The sequence below is a fragment of the Suillus clintonianus genome (assembly GCF_016758775.1).
Source record: "Suillus clintonianus strain FC179 chromosome Unknown DEU56scaffold_34, whole genome shotgun sequence".
Taxonomy (NCBI): domain Eukaryota; kingdom Fungi; phylum Basidiomycota; class Agaricomycetes; order Boletales; family Suillaceae; genus Suillus; species Suillus clintonianus.
Genome location: NW_024539258.1, coordinates 97,773 through 116,259, shown reverse-complemented (window position 1 = coordinate 116,259; position 18,487 = coordinate 97,773). Strand labels below are relative to the sequence as shown.

Here is an 18,487-nt window from a genome sequence, read left to right as displayed (position 1 = left end):
TGTGTCTGTTTTGCTCAGGGTAAAACGTTGATATGAACGACCTTACGACGTGGGATCAAGATGATTCCTACGTTCGGCGTACAAACGAACTACAACAAATAGTAAGAAAGTTTCATCCTACTTGTACAGTAAATCGTGTCGAGGGACCTGGTACGATGGTTTGGGGGATGCTCAGACTTCTGATGCACCCTCAGGATAATTCTTCAGCATGCGCCTGATCTCCGAGTCCGAGATCTTCTTCGTAAACTCGATACCGCATGGCTGAGTCATCGGTAACACCCCGGCTACATACGCCATATCATTCACCGGCTTCGTAGGATCCAGACTAAGCTGGAACGCCCAAAAAATAAGGGCCGAGTTTATGAACAACGATCTATGTCACTCAAAATGAGCTCGGACGATACGAGGTCGAAGGATATCTTTACCTGCTCGCAATGTGTTGACCTGGGCATATGCTGGAAGGAAGGGCAGTCAGAAAGAAGTGCCTTCTGAAAGATGCTGCTTACCGCCGACCAAACCCATATAGGAAGGATGTGATATCGTCTCTCACCAAACCTTTGTCGTTAATCCAGCGCTGAGGGTAGAACGCGTGAGGATCAGGGAAGACATCTGGATCCCGATTGATAGCCCTGAGGAGATGACCGTTAGGACCTTCACAGTTCGGTAGCAGTTTGAAGGACGTTGCTTACCAGTGGCTGCCGACTACTGTAGTCCCAGCAGGAATGCAATAGTTTCCCTATCGGTAGACATTAGATTATGCTTCGCACGACAAATGGTTCAAAGAATACTTGCCCAAATTACATCTTTAGTTGCTCTGTGAGGAAATCCTACAATGCCAACAATGTAGACTTCAGGAACGAAACCAATAATGATACCCACCAGGACCCAACGGTCTCCATCTCATAGCCTCAGAGATGAAGGCCTCCAAGCGAGGAAGAGATTGTTGGTCAGCGAATGTCGGTGCTTGAGTGGAGCCATCATTAAATCGATCATAAAACTGCCAGAGGAAATCGAGTTACCTCGGTGCCTTCCGATGACGGCATCAATCTCAGCCTGGACTTTAGCTTGTTCCTCGGGGAAACATGCGGCTGCCATTAGTATCGTGCATATTCCCGCAGCAGTCTGATACCTGATTTCAGCCACATGTCATCGGAAACGACAAAACAAGACACCTCACCGTATCGGATCCAGCTGCAAAGAAACTACCAGAAAGAAATGCCATCTCGGACTCTGTCAAGCCATAGTCGTTTTCTAGCATATATCTCCCGAACGAGGGACCAATGTCCTCATTGGCATCCTGCGGAACAATTCAGACATTATGCAAAGATCGGCAAGGTAATGAATGCGTACCATTTGCTTTTTCACCCGGCTCATCTGACCAGTGAAGAGCTTGCGATTGTCCTCATGATCTTGTTTCAAATCTTGGCCATACCAAGGAAGGTATTTAAGCCACGGGATCGTGTCCACCAGGTAAGCGCCAGGGATCACAACTTTAAAAAGCGTCATTAGGAACTGGCGACCCCCTGCGACTTCGCTATCGTCCGCATTCTTTCCATATGTAATTTTCGTGATGGTCGTTGATGAATAACTTAAAAAACACGTAAGTAATGGACCACCACAACCCGAACTTAGGAAAGCCCTTACGCTGACGCATGCTTCTGGAAGTTGACTGGATCTTCAAGGATATCGAGCACCGTGTTCTTCGCATACGTCATCTGCAAGGGCTCATACGCTTCAGCTGCTTTAGGCTGGAGATGCGTATGAAGTGCTCTGCATCACAATGAAGCAAGATGGGGTTATTCAAGCCTTTCAAGTGCCGTGGGCTACGAACCTACGCATCCGACGGAATGTCTCCCCAACGTGTACAAAGGCGAGAACCTGTCCGTTACTGAATAGTTCTGAAGCGGAAACCGAGTGAGGGCGATCAGCTACCGATGCGCCCTGCTTCTCCATGATATCTACCGCAGCCTGCAACAACATGCTAAGCCTGGGTATGACAACTAAGTGTGGAAGGACTGACTTTGTAACGGCCGATGTAAACGATTTTTTCAGTTCCTGAACGAATGGTAATCAGAGGACCATACTCGTCAATCCATGCCCCCACAGTGAGTTGGGGGCTGATCAGCACAATTAGCACTACATCACAATGAGCAAAAGATGAAACTTCACTTGAGAAGAGGTAGGGAATGTCCCCTAAGTCTCCAATTGGGAGGAGAAGGTGGGAGAGGAAGGCTATTCGTTGATTTAGGAAGGAAAGTTCTAATCACTCCAACTACCCCGAGAGAAGCCGCAGCACCAAGGACGAGCTGCATAGTAGGCAGGTCAGGAAGCTGTAGCATGACTGGTGAGATGTGCGCGGGCCAGGATGTCCCAAAAGGTATAGTACAAAGTGCATTCAAGTTGCGAATGGGTTTTATAGTCATACAGCCACGTCGATGATAACTTGAATAGTCACCTTGCTGCTGGTGTGCGAATGGTTCGCTGATACTGCCAGCTGGAGGTCATTCACGACCAGCAAGAGAACGGAGAGTGCTTCCAGTCACTGACTGCCACCTTGACTCGCTTGAACCCCGGGGATTATAACTATTAGTAGCCAGTTTCCCAAGGAAATGCGAGGGAATGCAATGCAATCACTCGGATCATCGCAAGGTACATCGCTGGCATGCCTTGCTTATCAACTAGTACCTTCGTATCCTGCCAAGTTCACTTGTGAACAAGTTGTGAACAAGTTAGGGTCGCAAAACTGTGACAAAGAGTCGAAGCTTATGTCAGCGAAAATATGCAAATCTGGGAACTAGTACCCAATTTGAGGTCAGAGAGGTACCGCGTACCCACAAACATAGTTGTGTTTCATAGAACTGACGATATCAATTGAGGTAAGTATTGCCCATTCGTTACACAACAATCACGCCAAATACAGACTACGCAGCGTTGTATTAGTATCACTGCTGGGCCCCAGACACATAAAAGAAATTAGCCGCTACTAACTCGAGATCATAGCTCGCAGCAAATATAGTGGCATTCCAATTTCTCCTGCTGTTGAAATCGCTCCCGTTCTCGATTGCATCCGTGGGAATTGTGAAATTGACGCTCGGTTCTCGATATAGCAGCAGCACTTAAGGAGGTCATTAATATCGGGGTTTGAAGAGATTAAAGATCACGCTCTTACCGTATCTGTGAGAACCACTGCCCGCGGGAGGGTTGGGAGAAAGGTATGCAGTTGTATCTGGTTGCGTGAACTCTGCAGAGTCGTCAACACCTTTGGGGGGCCTTACGCCTGTAGCCTGGAGCCATGGTAAATAAGTCCATGTACAACAATCTAAATATTCTTCAATTGAGCATGAACGCACCAACCAATGCCTGTATTGCCCATAAGTCTGATTCTCCCTTGTGGGTGCATCAGGATCCGTCATCACAATGGTATAGATAGCTTCGTCTTTCATTGGCGTGAAGCTAACGGTGGGTGGAGTAAGACTGCTTGTGCTGTTAAGCGTGTTGCCGAGAAGCGCAGGCCCTGTTGGAAATATGACGAAGAGAAGTGCTTGGGGGTGGAACGATGGGTTGGCCGGAACGACATCCGGGATGACGCCGTTTTGTTGCATCGGTATTGTTACGAAGTCATAAGGGTACCACGACAAGGTTGGGCAAACTGTAAGCAGTACAAAGAACAAACGAAGGGAGTTTAGCATGCTTGCCTCAGGCTGTTGCTTGCTTGGAATCCAACCTGCGAACTTTTATAATTTGCCACATCAGGGGACAAGCGCTCAGCCTTCACGTCAACGTCAGGATCAAATGGATAACAATAGATGTATTTTCCGTGCCTCTTCATGCATTGATTGACTGAACCGGGGTGAACCCTGAGGATTGCCGTCAAGTAAGCTCGTTTAAGGCTGAAAGAATTGATGAGATACATGCACTTACATACTTTCACCACAGTAGGCTCAGGTTAGCAATTCAATAGTAATGGAAAGCAAGCATTGCATACGACTTTTACACACAAACCTTCCTTTGCCGTACCAGTAGGTCAGAGAGTAACTTTATCGGTTGAATTGTACTTACAACTCCGCCATCATGTGCCTGAGAATGCCTACGGAATCTAGGCTACCAATGGCATTCAGACGGTGATCATTTCACGTAGCACCCAGGGTGATATTGAATGTGGAGAACATCCGGACATCGGGGGAGAGGGGGAAGGGATCATGACAAGCCGAAGTCTACAGTAAAGTAATGCCGCCGAGTCTGCCTGGCAGATGATAAAATGTTAGAATGCGGGAGAGCATGAAAAAATATTGGATGGCTGTACAATATTGAATCAGTGTCCAATAAGCCTAGATGAACCCCGATCTGCAGCTCCGCATCCCGCCCCTAGTTCCACGGTTCCTGGGAAGCTAAGCCACATGAAATCGTGAAGAGTTGGGAGTCGAAGGAAGTTCTTACTACTTGATGAACCTAACTGTTCGATAAGTTAGCAACAGCATAGACTGTTTCAAACTTTAATGCACCGGATGACTCATTGGCAGCGTCACAGTCATGATTGTTGACCAGCATGTATTCGAGTTGCTCGAGGCTGCGTGCGATGAGCCTGAGAGGAGTGCTATTATCATGGGATCATCATTCAGCGCAACAGGATAGATGCAACACATTGAATTAGCTGTGTTTGCTAAACTCTGCAATTTCTGGGAGAAGTGGATGGATGACCTCCGAGTGTGGAGGCTTGCTTGGTCACATTGCAACTGACAGGGGTGACACGAGGCTTGTCCGAGTCTATGATTGTCTACATTCCACACATGCTGAATTCAGTTGGCTCGCGTCAATCAAACATTCATGTGTTGAACTGGCACGCACCACGTACTGCCGGAATCTGCATCCGTCGAAGTGACCCTGTCTGTGTTATAACTTGCTGTCGAGTCCATCGACCGCTCGGCATATAGACAAACTGGTCACGAGCCTTCCTTCCCCCTGCCACCAGTTCTGATTCCAGCAATGCTCAGAGTCTCACGACCCGCAACCCTGGCACACCAATATGCGCCCTCTCGCGCCCTCCCACACAACGTGTAGAGTCTAAACCTGGATGATACTTCACGTTTCCCGCGCGTATTACACCCAATAACAGTGTCCCATTTAATACGTTACCTCAAGACCGGTAAATGTGGGAGCCTCATGAGTCATGATCAGGCCCCGTTAGTCTCCCGTAGTCAGCCGCTCCTTCTTTTTCAAGAGGTGCCGTCGGTGCGACAACCGTGTTTGGATAGACAAAGCAAAGAAAATAATACATGTATGTCCGTGGGCTACATTCTGCATATCACATCATGATTACGATTGCTCTGCCTCTGTATGTTAGTCTCTCAGAATGCTCAGGTGATGTCGACAGACGGACCTAACCCAGTCAAGTGCGTCAGCGCCCTCACAGATGCACCGGGGAATCGAGGGACAATTCTACAGGGAAATTTCTCCGGATGTCTGAAATAATAAGTTATCAGCTAGCAGGCTGCTTTAGAAGACAGATAAGATTACAAACATGATCGTGCCGCTGGAGAACTTCGGAACAATTGGAATGTCCATGCCGTATTTGTCGAGAGCCTTGTGGGCCGAGAAACCGGCCAGGAAGCTCGCGATCGCGATCCAGAGTGACGCGTCCGCGAGATGCCGTCCCACGCTGATCAGCGGCGCTCAATGGGGAACGGAGAAGCACGAATAGGTGCTTACCAGCTCCGGCGACCCAAGCCAAAGCCTAAAAGCATTGTGTCGCTGGTGAGGGACCCGTCCTCATGGAGAAATCTTTCCGGCTTGAATTCATCAGGACTGGGGTATTTCTTCTCATCGTGCGTCATTGCCCTAAAGGTTTTGTCATTTGGAGGTATTCAGTGTATAGGCATTATGGACTTTCCATATGTTTGCATATACGAGAACACCTAATAAACTGGGTCGTCAACGGCCGTCGTTAATTCAGCATGATACAAACCTTTAGGGATGAAATAGCCTTTGTAGATGTCGCTGGTTGTTGTTGTGTGTGGGGTGGCTGAGAATATCGTCAGAGAACTTGTGAAAGAAATTGTACGGTGGACCGACATAATGGCGTCACAGGGTGCCACCTGAGCGTTTCACGCAAAATAGCTTCCAAGTAAGGCATCGCTGGTCTATCATCAAAATCTGGGAGTCTATCTTTGCCAACAACTTGATTGATCTCCGCCTGCGCTTTAGCTTGTGCCTCTGGGTTGAGTACCATAGCAAGAAGGAATACACATAGAGTGGAAGTGCTCTGAGCCGAAGGCAAACTGATTAGTATGAACACTGGCGAAACCAAGGTCATATTTACCGTTTCAGAGGCCGCTGAAGATGAAAAAAATGAAAAATGAGCTGCAAGATACAGTCTGCCAGATTATATACCTGCAAATGCGATGGAAGCAGCCTCTTTTATGGCAGTTGTCATTCCATCGTCCTCTTCAGAAAGCCTCATCCTGTTCAAAGCATCGGCCACTAAGCACGGCGCCGTGCCGCGCGTAGACTGTGCGCAGTTCGTCAGTTTTTGTGCCTCTATTAATCGGGTGACTCACCATGCTCTCTTTGACATATTGAAAGGGTAACTCCTGTATATCATGGCCTGCCTGGATGCACTTCACTGATGCTCGCTTGAATGTAGCACCAGGGAACCAACTAGGTAGCTGCAAAACTAGAAGGATCACTAAGACTTAACTCCAGGCCAACACTACATTTTCGAACATACGGAAAGGGAAGGTTTCCATTACTACCCAAGGACCTGGCGCCGTATTGTCGACCATTAAATCCCCATACCTTGTCATGGCGTCTACAATGGGGTCTTCTTGGGCTTTCGGTTCGTAATCATATACAATTGGGAGCATGAATGACATTATAAACCTGATAAAAATCAGCATCAACACGAGACCGGAAGGAACTGTCAACTGACATCTGAAAATGGCTCAAATAATTTTCAGGGTCCTGTAGAAGACTGAACAACATTTTGTGGGCGGAACGGCGTTGCGCGGCGTGGTAACTGTGTATCTCAGCTTGACGAAGTGTTTGGTGCAGAATCCGCCGGTGGAGGCGCCACCTGCTGAAAGTAAGACGCTCAACAACATGTTATAGAAATGATCCACTACCTGTCTCCGTATGGCATGAATACTACGTTGAAGTCCACAGCGAAGCTGACAATACCGTCGTGATCGATGAGTGACACTTCAAGGTGTAACTTACGGTTCGTGAAGAATCGACTGGGGTTTATCCGAATATATGTGGGAACGCCCTTCAAAAAGGTCTTTCGTGACCTCTACAGAGTTCATAACAACGACAGGCTTGCTGAGTAGACGGGCATAGATGATCTCGCCTAGAGAAAACATGAGTCAGTTATGAAGAGACCCGTCGTTATGTGCCCACCATATGTAGATTTCCAGGAATTAAAGGTCACCCAAGGCTGAGCGGCATCAATACTGAGAAAATTCCCCAAAACTGGGAGGGGGGTAGGACCAGGCGGCAGCGGGGAGCCTGAATGACTGTCCCAATATCTTCGAACATGGATTAAAACAGCCAGTGCGAAGGCTGATGTGGCCAAGTAGAGTCCAAGTCCATCGTCGAACATCGTTCTAACAAAGGGAGCTTCGAGGAGGAGGGTACTTGAAGTGTACTATTATATAGCATCAGACGAAGCGCAGCCAAGCAGACATTAATATCGCGGATCCTGTCCGTAAATGCGTTGAACGCTGAGCAGCGAACAGGGTAATTGCATACCAAGAATGGCTCCTCAGCATTTCCGTCGGAGATGTGATGCCGCGATACTGCCTAGAACGTCGTCGCATATTGCAGCTCGCAATACTGCTACGATGATCCAAGTGGGATAGGCGGTGTCTAAGGCACACGATCTTGATGGAGCGATCGATGCTAATGATTCACTAGCACTGGTTCTGCGCGAGAACGATCTATCAGTTGGGCGGGAGATGATCTTAAGAGTTGAAATATGAAAGCTCGCCTTTACGAATGCAACCATACACGCAAGGTATCACAGGGTATCGCAGTCTTTTCTTTCCCCGACTCTATCCACCTTCATGTACGTATACCGTCCTCGTCACGTCGTGGTGGGTAATTTCTCGACGTTGACATGATACTTATTGTACACTTTAAGACTTACATTGGCCTTTGGTTTTGCCAGACTCAGACGAAATATGCCTATACCGGGGAGCATGTCGACTGGCTGAGAAATGGGGCCGAACCGATGTGCTCAACACGCTAGTAAATTAGTGGAATGACATGGACATATGCATATGATAGACAACTAGAAGTTGCCTGGTTTTTCAAGTTCCAAGTCCGGACAAGAGTCGAAGATTGGCTGAGCGCCATTACGATGGAAAACCAATCAAAACGAGTGGATACGATGTGACAACAACGTGAACACTGGGGGAAAAAGAGATTGCACAAAGTGAGAAGGTGGCGCGAACCTCAAGATTGGCACCAAACGTTTGTGACATTCTAATAAGCTGGTTATAATAACGTGTTCTGGAGGACAATCTCATTGTTGAAGGTCCGTTTGACCCACAGCGGGTGCAGGTGCATGCACATATCCTGCATTCAAAATGGCTTATAGCTTTCATACAATGGGATTCGAATAGCTTTTGGTGGTATGGATAGGACACGGTAAGAATCAAGAAGCGGAACAGAGGTTGATTCAAAAGCTTCCGAGTTCTCAGATCACCTGACTTCGAGTTATGCCGACATCCTCGTGCGATCACTCATCGATCATCAGCCAGTGGCCAGTTCCGACTGCATGGAAGGGAACGACTAGTACTCTTAGATAGATCCTGCCGCTACCAAATTTAACGCATCCAATTGAAGTAGCATTGAAGCTTGTTAGATCGACAGCAAATTTTCTTAATCATTATAACTTGAACGATCTGGCATCCCTTCAACCACTCGGGGATGCACTGCAGTCTCAACCGCGCTTGGGACCTCCGATTATTCCCCTACAACGACGAAATAATTGACCCCAACTAGCTTCAGCCCATACTTTTCAGCAAACCCCGCTGCATTCCAGTTCTTTCTATTCGCGGGTTCATTCTTGCGTTCCTGGGCATTTTCAGGGATTGAGAAGTCCACATTAGGCTCCTGATATAACAATAGTACTGTTGCAGTAATTATTAACATATAAAGCATTTATGATAGGTTTGAATCACCGTAACGATGCTTTCCAGTTCCCGGAGGAGGCGTGGGAGGATAATACGGCGTCACAGCGGGTTTGGTGAGTTGTGCAGCAAGATTGCCCGTCTCAATGACTGACGTCGGAGGTGCTTTTACGCCAGTAACCTACGCATGGATTTAATTTAAAAAAATTGGAGTCCATGAAGACACTGACCACCCAGTGCCGCCACTCTCTGAATTTCGGGTTTACCCTGGATGGAGCGTCTGGGTCTGTCATGACGAGCGTATAGGTGGGTTCATCAGCGACATCCGGCACCTGCATTGGGGTGAACGCAACAGTTGGTTCGTCATCGGTGTCTGTTTTTGTGAGCGTATTCCCAAGAAGGGCCTCTTGGCCAGTAGGGAAGGTCACGACGAGCAAAGCCTTGGGATGGAAAGGAGGGTCAACAGGAATAACGTCTGGAATGATGCCGTTGCCCTTGATATCTTCTCTGACAGCATTGAGTGGATCGAGAAGCATTGTGGGCTCAAGTCGGTTTCGACAACGACGAGAAGGAGATAGGTGGTGGCAAGGTGGAAATTGAAGTCGTCATCATATTGGAGAAAGGGGTGGTTATGTAATATTTCCAATGTGCAATTCTGACAAACCTGTAAGGTAGCAGAGGGCTTTGCTACAGAACATGTACATCATAGAACTACGTACATGGCCATATCATTCGCACGTCGAATTCAAGAACTGTAACAGGTTCTGCCTATTCGCGTCCATCTCGAGATCTCTAGCATCCTTGTGAACTTTCAACTTAATCTGAGGCAATTTTATCAGAGTCTGAGGCCCGTCAGAACAGAGAAGACAGACCTTCTTGCCTGTTAAGACGCTGCGCCTCTCATCCCTGTCCCTGTCATTCGCCTTATCCCGGTCCCTATGCTTCTTGTGCTTCTTGTCTCGGTCTTTCTCTCTGTGCTTCGACTTGGACTTGCGAATATCGCGACTACCTGAACGAGAGCGAGAGCGGCGGCTTGGTGACCTTTCACGTAACTTGTGATGACTACTGCCATCACGTTCCTCAGATGATGTCGATACAGCAGAATTTGTCGAAGGCGAAGGAGATCGACGTCGATGTTCAGCGGTCTATGGTCCATTTAAGTACACATCTTCAAAGGTCAAAGGCAACTCAGTGAAAAATTAGGAGATAACGTACGACGCTACGACTTCTGATTCGCCCACGCCTCTCGGAAGGCTCGTGGTGTTTGTCTCGATCCTACAGTAGGGTTGAAGGCACTATCGGAATAAGACCACAAATGTCTCACGTTACGATTATCCTTTCCTCTGTCTCTCGTGTCGTCGTGATACTTGTGACTGCGTGAGCGGTGTGGACTCCGGGACCTTGAACGTTTAGTGTGTCGAGACTTTCTGCCCTCTCCGTCGTCACGGTAGCTGCGCCTCTCAGGCGACTTCGAACGGCTCCATCCTCTGTCTCCCCCTGTTCGGCGAATGCATATCATGGCATGTTATAAACATGAGCATAAGTGAATGTGTTGTCGCCCCATTACCAGCACAGCCGACGTAGTGCGTGGTAATCAGCATTGACACAGAAGGTCAGTCAAGGATCTCTGAGGATTGACGGAGACCATTTACCACTTCGTCTGTGATAATCCCTTGAGCGGTGCTCTCTCCGTTCTCCGTGTCTTCTCTCGCTCATGAGAGTTGTTGCGGAAGGGCGACAGCGGAATCAATTTGGGTTGTTTGGCATTATTAAGCTCCGGACCAAACAACAGAAAATGTGAAAATATGACCGTCAGATCGGACATGCTAGGCTAGGTAAAACGTTAACGAATGGGTGGGCGATGTATACAGATGGGTCGTCATACGAGACGCTCCAAAGGTACAATGATTAGTATATGGCATTCCAAGATGGGCCGTTTCCATGCAAACCATGTCCGCTCGATCTTCGAAGACATTAACACAGTGCAACGCAAACTCGTAGGCTACGTGTTTTGGAATCACCGGCCAAGACTGCAAAATCCAAGCAGTCGGGCTCAATCAATCCACATTAGAATCCTTCGATGAAAACAAATCCAAAAGCAAGCTTGTCAATCTCATCTCCCTGCTCGTCCAAGCTCTTCGCGATCCTGATCTACCTGTGACCAATATTCACAAGTCGCTCAGAATCGGGAAACGTGGAGGACCATTGCTTGTGCAGGTGATTTTTTGATGAGCAGCGCTGTCATCTACCCCATCATCTACCCCGGGCAAGGTTTGATAATGATAGGTTTCAGGCCGTCAGGTTGTTGGCACGATGTGGACATCCTCTATTCGAAGGCACCGCAATAGGAGACATATCTTTCGGAGATTTTTTTTTAGCACTAGACGACCAACGGGATGTGATATGACTGCGTAGGACTCACTGTCTGGACGTAATCGAGTCTCGAGAGATCAACACGGAGTACGTACCAGTGATACACACACAAGCTAGTTCGAACGCATAATTACCTTAAGTTGGTTAATCTGCGCATTACCACATCTCAACTGGGCTGATGTTATAAAACTACACAGTAGAACTGATACCGATGTTGATTAGCGTGTACGAGAGCTGGTATCAGCGGCCCCAAGTAAATTTACGGCAACAGTATTGCTCTCTTGAATCCGTTTTAGGCGCTCATAAAGCACTTGTACCTCGCGGGCCGTTGTATCAATAAGCTGCTGCTCTGTGGGAGGTATCGATGATGCGCTCTGAGACTCGGGGGAGGGTGGTAGGGGGTATGCGCCAACACCAGTTTGTCGAAGGAATTCAGCGAGCGAGCGAAGTGCCTGCATAAGTGCGGCCAGCTCAGCTGGAAATAGGAAGCGTAAAGTCACAATGACAATATAACATGAAGCGTACTTGCCTGTGGTGTGTGCTGGACTATTTCCTGCTTGGTATGCGTTTTGTCTAACAATGATTGAACGTCGTAGAAGCACGAGGGAACTATGGAGTCTTACATGCCGTGCAAGCAGTTACGTGCTAGTGATTGAATTCTTGCGACATGTTCAAGCGCAATTTGCACGTTCTGCTTTAGCATTTCCGGTGAATTTGGATCGGTGTGGATGGGATCGTGCAGCGACGATTGCGACATGAAGACGGCCGCATTTGAAAAGCTAGATGGCGGGATAGATGATATGGACAGAGTGGAAGATTGATTGGAATTATTCATCTTGCTACCTGATGTTAATGGTGGTATGTTAACAACTTAGCATTTCACCTGATGGTTGTTTGGATCTGTTATGATGTGTACATGTTATTGGTCTTACACGTGCACCCTCCTCGAAACTATATTTTGTGAAAAGATCTTTCAAGCAGTATGAATGTGTGCTAGCATTTTGTCTCTTCGCCTCCTCAATTTTCAACGCATCTAAATCTCCATCATGTGTCCGCCGACCATCCATCTTCCACCGATCGCTAAGATCGCAAGTTTCTCCGTCACCCAGCTTCTCGACGCCTTGACTTATTTACAGTCACTTTACCATCCAGAAGTCCGTGGTTCACGTCGCAAACGTGTGCAGGTGCCTGAATTCAATGGAGAGAAAAATTCACACCTTCGTCATGAAGATGATAACGACGCCCAAGTCATCCGATCCGACGCATTCGAGCGCTCATATTCCATTCGGTGGCTTACCGCTCTTATCGCCCAGCTCGAAGTCTGGCATGACTTATCATATTCTGTGGAAGTCTCATTGGATGGTCTAGGGAAACCAGAGCCCACCTTCGCTCACACGGAGATGCTCGTCGAACAGGCCGCGTCGCTACTCGCGATTTGTGCCGGGGTCGCTGCTGCTGGAATGATCACTCGTAGCTTTATATTTGGCTGAGTGATGAGTGCCCTGTTACCCTTCCGAAATACTTCGGCTCCAAAATCACGGCACAAACAAGGTACGTGCAAACATCAAATTATATAACACACCAAGACTCCAGTCACCAGTATTCAACACGTAAGGTAAATTTTTTTAGGAAGCCTACCGCGGACTATATAAGCTTCAATTCTGTGAACAGGTGAGAATGTGCGCCCGTAATGCACTGGCTGCAAACATTCTTTGACAGCCCCCACACAACTCCAATAGTCCAATATGCTCATACTTCGTGATACCTTTGCCATCAGCAAGCGAATGCAATACTTCCTGCTCCGTCAAAGACAGACTTGCAAGCTCATCGGCTATGTGTGGTGCATCAACAGGAGCACTAGTGAGAGGGGCAGACCGTCTGTGGACAAAGTGGGTAATGCGTTGTTGACGCATATTCGCAGCTATAATAGCATTAGCACTATTATCAAAATGTTTGAAGTTTTGTTAAAACAGAATGCTTTGACATACCTGAGACTCGACGACGATAAGAGGAAATATTACGGACAGCGCCGCCTTGCTGTGACAGCGCTAATGCTGAGCTGGGGGTGCCGCAATAACCCTCAAAGTAGGGGAAAAGCTCAGCGTGTCCGCTGGGTGTTGCTGCAAGTCGGTCGCGATGCACTCGCAGTACCAAATCACGCAAATTCATGAGCTGCGGATGGTCAAGATACACTAAGAATGATTTATTAGAAAGGTAAGCACACAGCAGATATCAGAGCAGACCACAGGCAACAACGAACCTCGAGTAAGGACATCTGTATACACAGATTCGTGCAAGGCAGTCTCTCGTGCCTCGCTAAGATTCACTGAGAAAGACGTTAGGGTTTGCTAAATACACAAGCAGGGTAGTACATACATGAGAACCCACACTCGCTAGGAGACTGATGGCAATAAGCCATTGCATGACCATGACGGTTGGTTTCGAAACGGACTGGGGTGCGGTGCTCTGACAGAAGTCCGCAAAAGCACTCCCACACTACACTGCGACGTCGTGTCCAGTCCTTGAGGTTGTGAGAGACGATGCGCTCCCCAGTAGCCCTGTTGACTGGGCTAATACGAGTCAGTGAAAAAGGAAACAAAAGAGTGGTGCTGCACGCACTACGCTATCACAACCGTTTCGCTCAGCTCGCGGGAGAAAATGGTGAGCTCCGTGCTGGCGCGTTGGAGGGCTCGAGGGAGGTAAAATATCTCGGGGTATGTGGGCATGATGTTGGTTGGGGGAAATTGTGAGTGAGTGAAGTGAGTGAATCGCCCACAGCTTTTATCTAGCTCACCTGGATTGTTCTCGGTTCAACATGGAGACCCAAGACTCCCAAGGCGCCATTAACAGTGGCTTTCCTCTGCATACATGTGCTTGGCGTCAAATGAGCTGCCTTGTTGGGGGCTTGGGTTGTGATTCAGTGAAATACAACACTTACCGAGCACGATGCATGCAGGACTGAGGGAGACTCAGGGTGCTCAAATGTTTGGGAGCAGAGGGTGAGTGACAGTTGCGCATGGTGGTTATTGAAAAGCAGAGGGTCAACTTTGTGAAATGTGTGATAGTCAAAATGTAGGTTACTTTGGAGCAGAAGGTAAGCTTGGCCCTAAGGGTTGCTCACCTGGTGGTTACTTTGGAGCAGAAGGTAAGCTTGGCCCTAATAACGGCGGTTGCTCACCTGGTGGTTACTTTGGAGCAGAAGGTAAGCTTGGATTTGGTCCTAAGGGTCGCTCACCTGGTGGTTATTTTGGAGCAGAAGGTAAGCTTGGCCCTAATAACGGTTGCTCACCTGGTGGTTACTTTGGAGCAGAAGGTAAGCTTGGACTTGGTGACGGTTGTATGTGCAATTGCCAAATTAGGCAATGTAACAGGTGTTGTACTGCCAGTGCGCTCAAGAATCTCAGCAGCGACCAGTGTGATAAACACTAATGACAGTATATTAAGAGGTGCGTAGAACAGGTCAATGTAGCTATGTCATTTCTTACCGACTTTCAGCGCTCTGCGGTTCAGAGCGCACAGGTCCTCCTTGAAAATGCTGGCTTGTCTCCACGAGACTTGGATTCGTTCTCGCTGTCATCATCACCGCCGCCGTCATCTCCAGCTCCTAGTACTCTACCTGAACTCTGTCCTGCCTCTCCATCTGCTCGTAATACCTGTCTAGCTGTTGCAGGCGCCCGTTATATCCCACCTGCTGCACAACTTTTCACTGCAGAAGATCGTACCCAGGGACGACATCGTGTCACACGCAAAACTTCTGCACATGCCATCGTCGAGCATCCGATTGGTGCCATAGTCGAGTACCCACAGACTGGGCACCGTGCAGATGAATCTGTTGCCCATGTCTTTCATGTAGATCCCTCTTCATTCACTTCTTCTCCGCATCCCAAGTCGAGCTTCCAGTATTCCTTGGGTGATGGGCATGGTGGCCGAACCATTGGACAATGCCTAATGCTCCGTGATGCTGAAGGGCGACCACTTTCATGCACAAAGCTCAAAACATCGTGTACGTCATTGTATTCATTGTCCTTGGATGATTCTCAGACGTCTTGCAGGCAAGGGCCTTAAAATTTGTTCAGGGCGTCAGCACAATATCTCAGCACACCACCTTACGAACATTTCAGAGGTTTTGGCTCATCATCTGCCTGCATCACAGCTACGGGATCCTGCTAGCGCTGCTGACCAAGAGCTTTTTGAGAAAACTCTTGCTTTTTTTGTCGCTCTGTGTCTTCGTGGCTGCTCACCCAGTCATGCCGATGGACACGACAATGACACAAATTTAGCGGGAGATGACACTGCTGATACTGTTGATGATTTCGAAGGTCTGACAGCCGATCAGTATCTCGACAACATTTCTTTCAACACCACCGGTTCTGATGCTGATCTCCTTATCGGCTGTGTACCATCAAGCCGTCAACTCGTCAAAACCCGCTGCAATGGAAAACTCATCATGCACTTCGATGCATATAATCAGCCGTTCATTCGGTGAGGTTTTTTTTTCAAATTTACTGCTTTCATTTATCTCACTTTGTACATTACAGATGCAGCCTGTATTCTCGCACCTCACGCTCGCACTTATTCATACGAAATTTGCAGGAGAGCGATACTCGCTACCTGCAGGCATTACTCAATGACGACCGCTGCATCATTGCCGAGTGTGAGCAACTTGCGAAGTCGCGGGGATATGGTCCCCTGATGCCATGCAGTTTTGTTACCAGTCCTTCATCACAAAAGCAAGTGTGCCGTACGTTTTATTCTGCCTCTGCAAGCCTCGTCATTGTCAATCTCATACTCGCACTTCAGCACACTGGCATCGCCACGCTGACGGCAAATTGAAGCAGGGCGCTCTACGAAAATGGGCACACAACTGCACAGCATCATTCGACATATATGTTCCCGATGATCTTGTCGCCTGCCCTCGAATTTTGGTCCTTTGCACCAACCCCCATTCGCATCCCCCTCCCGTACCTGTCAAAACTCCGCCTCCCCTAGTTGACGTGTTTCATGGGTTGGTCTCCCTCTTAAAGTGGAAACTGGCGGATGCAACACCACGACGAATATACTTGGACACGGCCTTTGTTGAAGGTCTTCACCAAGTGCTTGACTGGCAGTTTCCTGATGGCCGTGATGCAACGCTTCAAGATCTTCATCCGTCCCTCGCTAATCTCGACCATGTACGACGTCTTATTAACACAATGAGGTCTACGCAGTACCCAAGTGGAACAGGATTTGAGGGTACGTCTGTACAATACTCAAACCACCTGGTACTATCCTGATTGTCATTTTTTTTCAATAAGGTGCACGCCGTCTTGCAAATGAACACGCGTTGTTGCCTCTGGAGCAGCGCTATGTCCGCTGCGCAGAGACACATGTCATCGAGCGTGGTGTCGAACTCAAGCTGGTCGTGTGTATGACATCACGGATGTCATCACATCTTGTGCAAGCCAAGCGCCTGTCTATTGACACGTCGTTCAAACGAGCACAAGGATGGCAGGAGTTCGAGGTTGAATCATGGGATAGCAAACATTGCCGGTGTAAGTGAAATAGATCTCCACTTGTGCCTTTAGGTATTGACGGCTTTTCAGCTGTTGTCAGTGCTCGTGCCTTCACCACGTCACAGAGTGCCAAGGCACACTTAATTCTCTTTCAGCGCATCTTTGACATTGCGTCTGCAGACACGGGCCTCTCTTTTTCATTCTGCCACATCCATGGCTCTGGGTGTGAAATTGTCGTCGCCGACAGCCATAAAGGTCAAGGACTTGGTATGTTTGATTGCCCTTGACCATGTACATTGCTCATTGAAGCACAGGTTTGGGAATGTACTGTGTGGAGCTTTCACGTTCCATCTCAACACCATGTGCATATGAACCTCATCGACGTATCTGCGATTTGAGCCCGTACGATCATCTTCGCCGCTTTTACCGGCTATGTGTGGCTCATTTTAAGAGGAACGTTCATGCTCTTCGCACGCATGTCTCAGACGAGGTTTACTCGGCGATGCTTAGTTTGGCGACATCTGAGGAACACCCGGACATCCAGAGAACATTGAGTATTATTCGCCGTGGTGGACCAAAGGCTGCGGGTAACTATTGACAATCACTGGAACACTCAATTATCATTGACGTATTTACCAGCATGGTTGAAAGACAAACTCGAAGGGACGAAATTTGCACTTCCGGCACTCTATCAACCTATGAGCTTAATTCCTCTCACGACATGGAAAGCATCACCTTCTACGACTAACGGGAACGAGCAGGCTCATCGTAATGCATACCGCGAAGGTGTACACTTGACTCTGTTAGCTGGAATCATGAAGGGCATGAAGTTCGATCAAGCAGCGACGAGTAGCATGGATGTCCATGCTGCATTTGGAGTCTCAACACGAGACCAGGAGGTGACTCAAGTTTATCGTGCGACAAGGTGTATTGTGCGACAAGGTATGAGTTTATCGTGAATCTCGATTATCACTGAACATTATTTTAGCTTTGGTGCAAAAGAAACGCTACAAGTCCTCAGCCACAACACGACCTTCGCAACCACCTACTGTACGTGCCGTCACAATGCCAATACAACTGGCTGCTGCCACGCACGGACACGCTACTACCATGCGCACGGTCACGATGCCACTATGTAACATGGTTGGCGGGGAGTCCATCCAGTTTACATGTGACAATTTTGATGAGCCGCCGCCAGTCGCGCTTCACCAACCACTGCTGTCATCACAAATCAGCATGTCCAACACATTGTCATTTGCATTACAGCCCGGCGCCCGGATCATAGACTACTCACCAATCAAAGTACCGTCTCCGCCATCAGACGTCATAGTTGACTCGAACTGGTATGTTTCCACATACAGCTCCCTGGCAGGAGCACTCGATGAGCAGTAAAAATGGGTCAGAGTGTCTTGTGGAGGGTTGAGTTGATTAGGGTTAGATAGTGCCTATAATTTTTGAAATTGAACATGTGGAATGACGAGCGGCTAATAAGAA

The 18,487-nt window shown here is 48.1% G+C and overlaps 9 protein-coding genes across 9 annotated transcripts; 2 read left to right on the top strand and 7 right to left on the bottom strand.

Annotated features, from left to right (window-relative positions):
* Positions 1–3: 3 nt before the first annotated feature.
* On the bottom strand, positions 4–2,731 carry DEU56DRAFT_901366 (cytochrome P450). The gene is made up of 13 exons (XM_041356547.1): positions 2,170–2,731; positions 2,021–2,117; positions 1,832–1,968; positions 1,645–1,770; positions 1,351–1,588; positions 1,178–1,297; positions 1,020–1,122; positions 880–963; positions 793–827; positions 690–736; positions 507–629; positions 426–455; positions 4–373 (listed from the first exon to the last, which is right to left on the bottom strand). Exons 1-13 carry the CDS (start codon positions 2,421–2,423, stop codon positions 172–174), a joined length of 1,596 nt encoding a protein of 531 aa, XP_041208573.1. The 5' UTR covers positions 2,424–2,731; the 3' UTR covers positions 4–171.
* A 110-nt stretch (positions 2,732–2,841) lies between these two features.
* Positions 2,842–3,943, bottom strand: DEU56DRAFT_803287 (PEBP-like protein). Its single transcript, XM_041353212.1, has 4 exons — positions 3,822–3,943; positions 3,351–3,769; positions 3,170–3,284; positions 2,842–3,115 (listed from the first exon to the last, which is right to left on the bottom strand). Exons 2-4 carry the CDS (start codon positions 3,687–3,689, stop codon positions 2,943–2,945), a joined length of 627 nt encoding a protein of 208 aa, XP_041208572.1. The 5' UTR covers positions 3,690–3,769; positions 3,822–3,943; the 3' UTR covers positions 2,842–2,942.
* Positions 3,944–5,220: 1,277 nt separating this feature from the next.
* On the bottom strand, positions 5,221–8,013 carry DEU56DRAFT_857374 (cytochrome P450). The gene is made up of 17 exons (XM_041355280.1): positions 7,982–8,013; positions 7,744–7,916; positions 7,393–7,693; positions 7,213–7,342; positions 7,119–7,163; positions 6,926–7,069; positions 6,725–6,876; positions 6,555–6,670; positions 6,388–6,505; positions 6,317–6,330; positions 6,070–6,259; positions 5,963–6,019; positions 5,888–5,912; positions 5,707–5,835; positions 5,519–5,656; positions 5,378–5,460; positions 5,221–5,324 (listed from the first exon to the last, which is right to left on the bottom strand). The coding sequence occupies exons 3-17, from the start codon at positions 7,592–7,594 to the stop codon at positions 5,314–5,316; spliced, it is 1,554 nt and encodes a 517-aa protein (XP_041208571.1). The 5' UTR covers positions 7,595–7,693; positions 7,744–7,916; positions 7,982–8,013; the 3' UTR covers positions 5,221–5,313.
* A 724-nt stretch (positions 8,014–8,737) lies between these two features.
* Positions 8,738–10,005, bottom strand: DEU56DRAFT_344453 (PEBP-like protein). The gene is made up of 3 exons (XM_041345768.1): positions 9,359–10,005; positions 9,180–9,309; positions 8,738–9,128 (listed from the first exon to the last, which is right to left on the bottom strand). Exons 1-3 carry the CDS (start codon positions 9,662–9,664, stop codon positions 8,962–8,964), a joined length of 603 nt encoding a protein of 200 aa, XP_041208570.1. The 5' UTR covers positions 9,665–10,005; the 3' UTR covers positions 8,738–8,961.
* DEU56DRAFT_344484 (uncharacterized protein) lies at positions 9,761–11,050 on the bottom strand. Its single transcript, XM_041345769.1, has 5 exons — positions 10,781–11,050; positions 10,453–10,625; positions 10,344–10,403; positions 10,001–10,273; positions 9,761–9,943 (listed from the first exon to the last, which is right to left on the bottom strand). The coding sequence occupies exons 1-5, from the start codon at positions 10,842–10,844 to the stop codon at positions 9,857–9,859; spliced, it is 657 nt and encodes a 218-aa protein (XP_041208569.1). The 5' UTR covers positions 10,845–11,050; the 3' UTR covers positions 9,761–9,856.
* A 562-nt stretch (positions 11,051–11,612) lies between these two features.
* Positions 11,613–12,372, bottom strand: DEU56DRAFT_803255 (uncharacterized protein). The gene is made up of 3 exons (XM_041353211.1): positions 12,125–12,372; positions 12,031–12,074; positions 11,613–11,976 (listed from the first exon to the last, which is right to left on the bottom strand). Exons 1-3 carry the CDS (start codon positions 12,334–12,336, stop codon positions 11,720–11,722), a joined length of 513 nt encoding a protein of 170 aa, XP_041208568.1. The 5' UTR covers positions 12,337–12,372; the 3' UTR covers positions 11,613–11,719.
* A 119-nt stretch (positions 12,373–12,491) lies between these two features.
* DEU56DRAFT_945647 (uncharacterized protein) lies at positions 12,492–12,991 on the top strand (the record flags this gene model as incomplete). Its single annotated transcript, XM_041359009.1, has 1 exon — positions 12,492–12,991. The coding sequence occupies exon 1, from the start codon at positions 12,548–12,550 to the stop codon at positions 12,989–12,991; it is 444 nt and encodes a 147-aa protein (XP_041208567.1). The 5' UTR covers positions 12,492–12,547.
* Positions 12,992–13,156: 165 nt separating this feature from the next.
* DEU56DRAFT_912581 (uncharacterized protein) lies at positions 13,157–14,227 on the bottom strand (the record flags this gene model as incomplete). The annotated part of the gene is made up of 5 exons (XM_041357417.1): positions 13,157–13,422; positions 13,490–13,693; positions 13,762–13,827; positions 13,878–14,071; positions 14,121–14,227. 5 exons carry the CDS (start codon positions 14,225–14,227, stop codon positions 13,157–13,159), a joined length of 837 nt encoding a protein of 278 aa, XP_041208566.1.
* Positions 14,228–14,972: 745 nt separating this feature from the next.
* Positions 14,973–17,952, top strand: DEU56DRAFT_736613 (uncharacterized protein; the record flags this gene model as incomplete). The annotated part of the gene is made up of 9 exons (XM_041348524.1): positions 14,973–15,504; positions 15,554–15,836; positions 15,909–15,983; positions 16,040–16,242; positions 16,302–16,733; positions 16,796–17,032; positions 17,084–17,260; positions 17,308–17,580; positions 17,633–17,952. The coding sequence occupies 9 exons, from the start codon at positions 14,973–14,975 to the stop codon at positions 17,950–17,952; spliced, it is 2,532 nt and encodes an 843-aa protein (XP_041208565.1).
* Between the last annotated feature and the right edge of the window lie 535 nt (positions 17,953–18,487).

Coding starts and splice junctions, on each gene's coding strand:
- DEU56DRAFT_803287 (XM_041353212.1), bottom strand. CDS start 3,689: ATGCTAAACTCCCTTCGTTTGTTCTTTGTACTGCTTACAGTTTGCCCA. Junction 3,285..3,350: donor GGCAATACAGGCATTGGTTG/GTGCGTTCATGC, acceptor CCATGGCTCCAG/GCTACAGGCGTAAGGCCCCC. Junction 3,116..3,169: donor CAGTGGTTCTCACAGATACG/GTAAGAGCGTGA, acceptor GACCTCCTTAAG/TGCTGCTGCTATATCGAGAA.
- DEU56DRAFT_857374 (XM_041355280.1), bottom strand. CDS start 7,594: ATGTTCGACGATGGACTTGGACTCTACTTGGCCACATCAGCCTTCGCA. Junction 7,164..7,212: donor CAGTCGATTCTTCACGAACC/GTAAGTTACACC, acceptor CGGTATTGTCAG/CTTCGCTGTGGACTTCAACG. Junction 5,461..5,518: donor TTCTCCAGCGGCACGATCAT/GTTTGTAATCTT, acceptor TTATTATTTCAG/ACATCCGGAGAAATTTCCCT.
- DEU56DRAFT_803255 (XM_041353211.1), bottom strand. CDS start 12,336: ATGAATAATTCCAATCAATCTTCCACTCTGTCCATATCATCTATCCCG. Junction 12,075..12,124: donor CGTAACTGCTTGCACGGCAT/GTAAGACTCCAT, acceptor AATCATTGTTAG/ACAAAACGCATACCAAGCAG. Junction 11,977..12,030: donor TAGTCCAGCACACACCACAG/GCAAGTACGCTT, acceptor TCCTATTTCCAG/CTGAGCTGGCCGCACTTATG.
- DEU56DRAFT_344484 (XM_041345769.1), bottom strand. CDS start 10,844: ATGAGCGAGAGAAGACACGGAGAACGGAGAGAGCACCGCTCAAGGGAT. Junction 10,404..10,452: donor GAGGAAAGGATAATCGTAAC/GTGAGACATTTG, acceptor ACCCTACTGTAG/GATCGAGACAAACACCACGA. Junction 9,944..10,000: donor GCGTCTTAACAGGCAAGAAG/GTCTGTCTTCTC, acceptor CCTCAGATTAAG/TTGAAAGTTCACAAGGATGC.
- DEU56DRAFT_344453 (XM_041345768.1), bottom strand. CDS start 9,664: ATGCTTCTCGATCCACTCAATGCTGTCAGAGAAGATATCAAGGGCAAC. Junction 9,310..9,358: donor GAGAGTGGCGGCACTGGGTG/GTCAGTGTCTTC, acceptor ATCCATGCGTAG/GTTACTGGCGTAAAAGCACC. Junction 9,129..9,179: donor AACTGGAAAGCATCGTTACG/GTGATTCAAACC, acceptor TTACTGCAACAG/TACTATTGTTATATCAGGAG.
- DEU56DRAFT_901366 (XM_041356547.1), bottom strand. CDS start 2,423: ATGACTATAAAACCCATTCGCAACTTGAATGCACTTTGTACTATACCT. Junction 1,123..1,177: donor TTGCAGCTGGATCCGATACG/GTGAGGTGTCTT, acceptor ATCAGGTATCAG/ACTGCTGCGGGAATATGCAC. Junction 964..1,019: donor CGTCATCGGAAGGCACCGAG/GTAACTCGATTT, acceptor GCTCCACTCAAG/CACCGACATTCGCTGACCAA.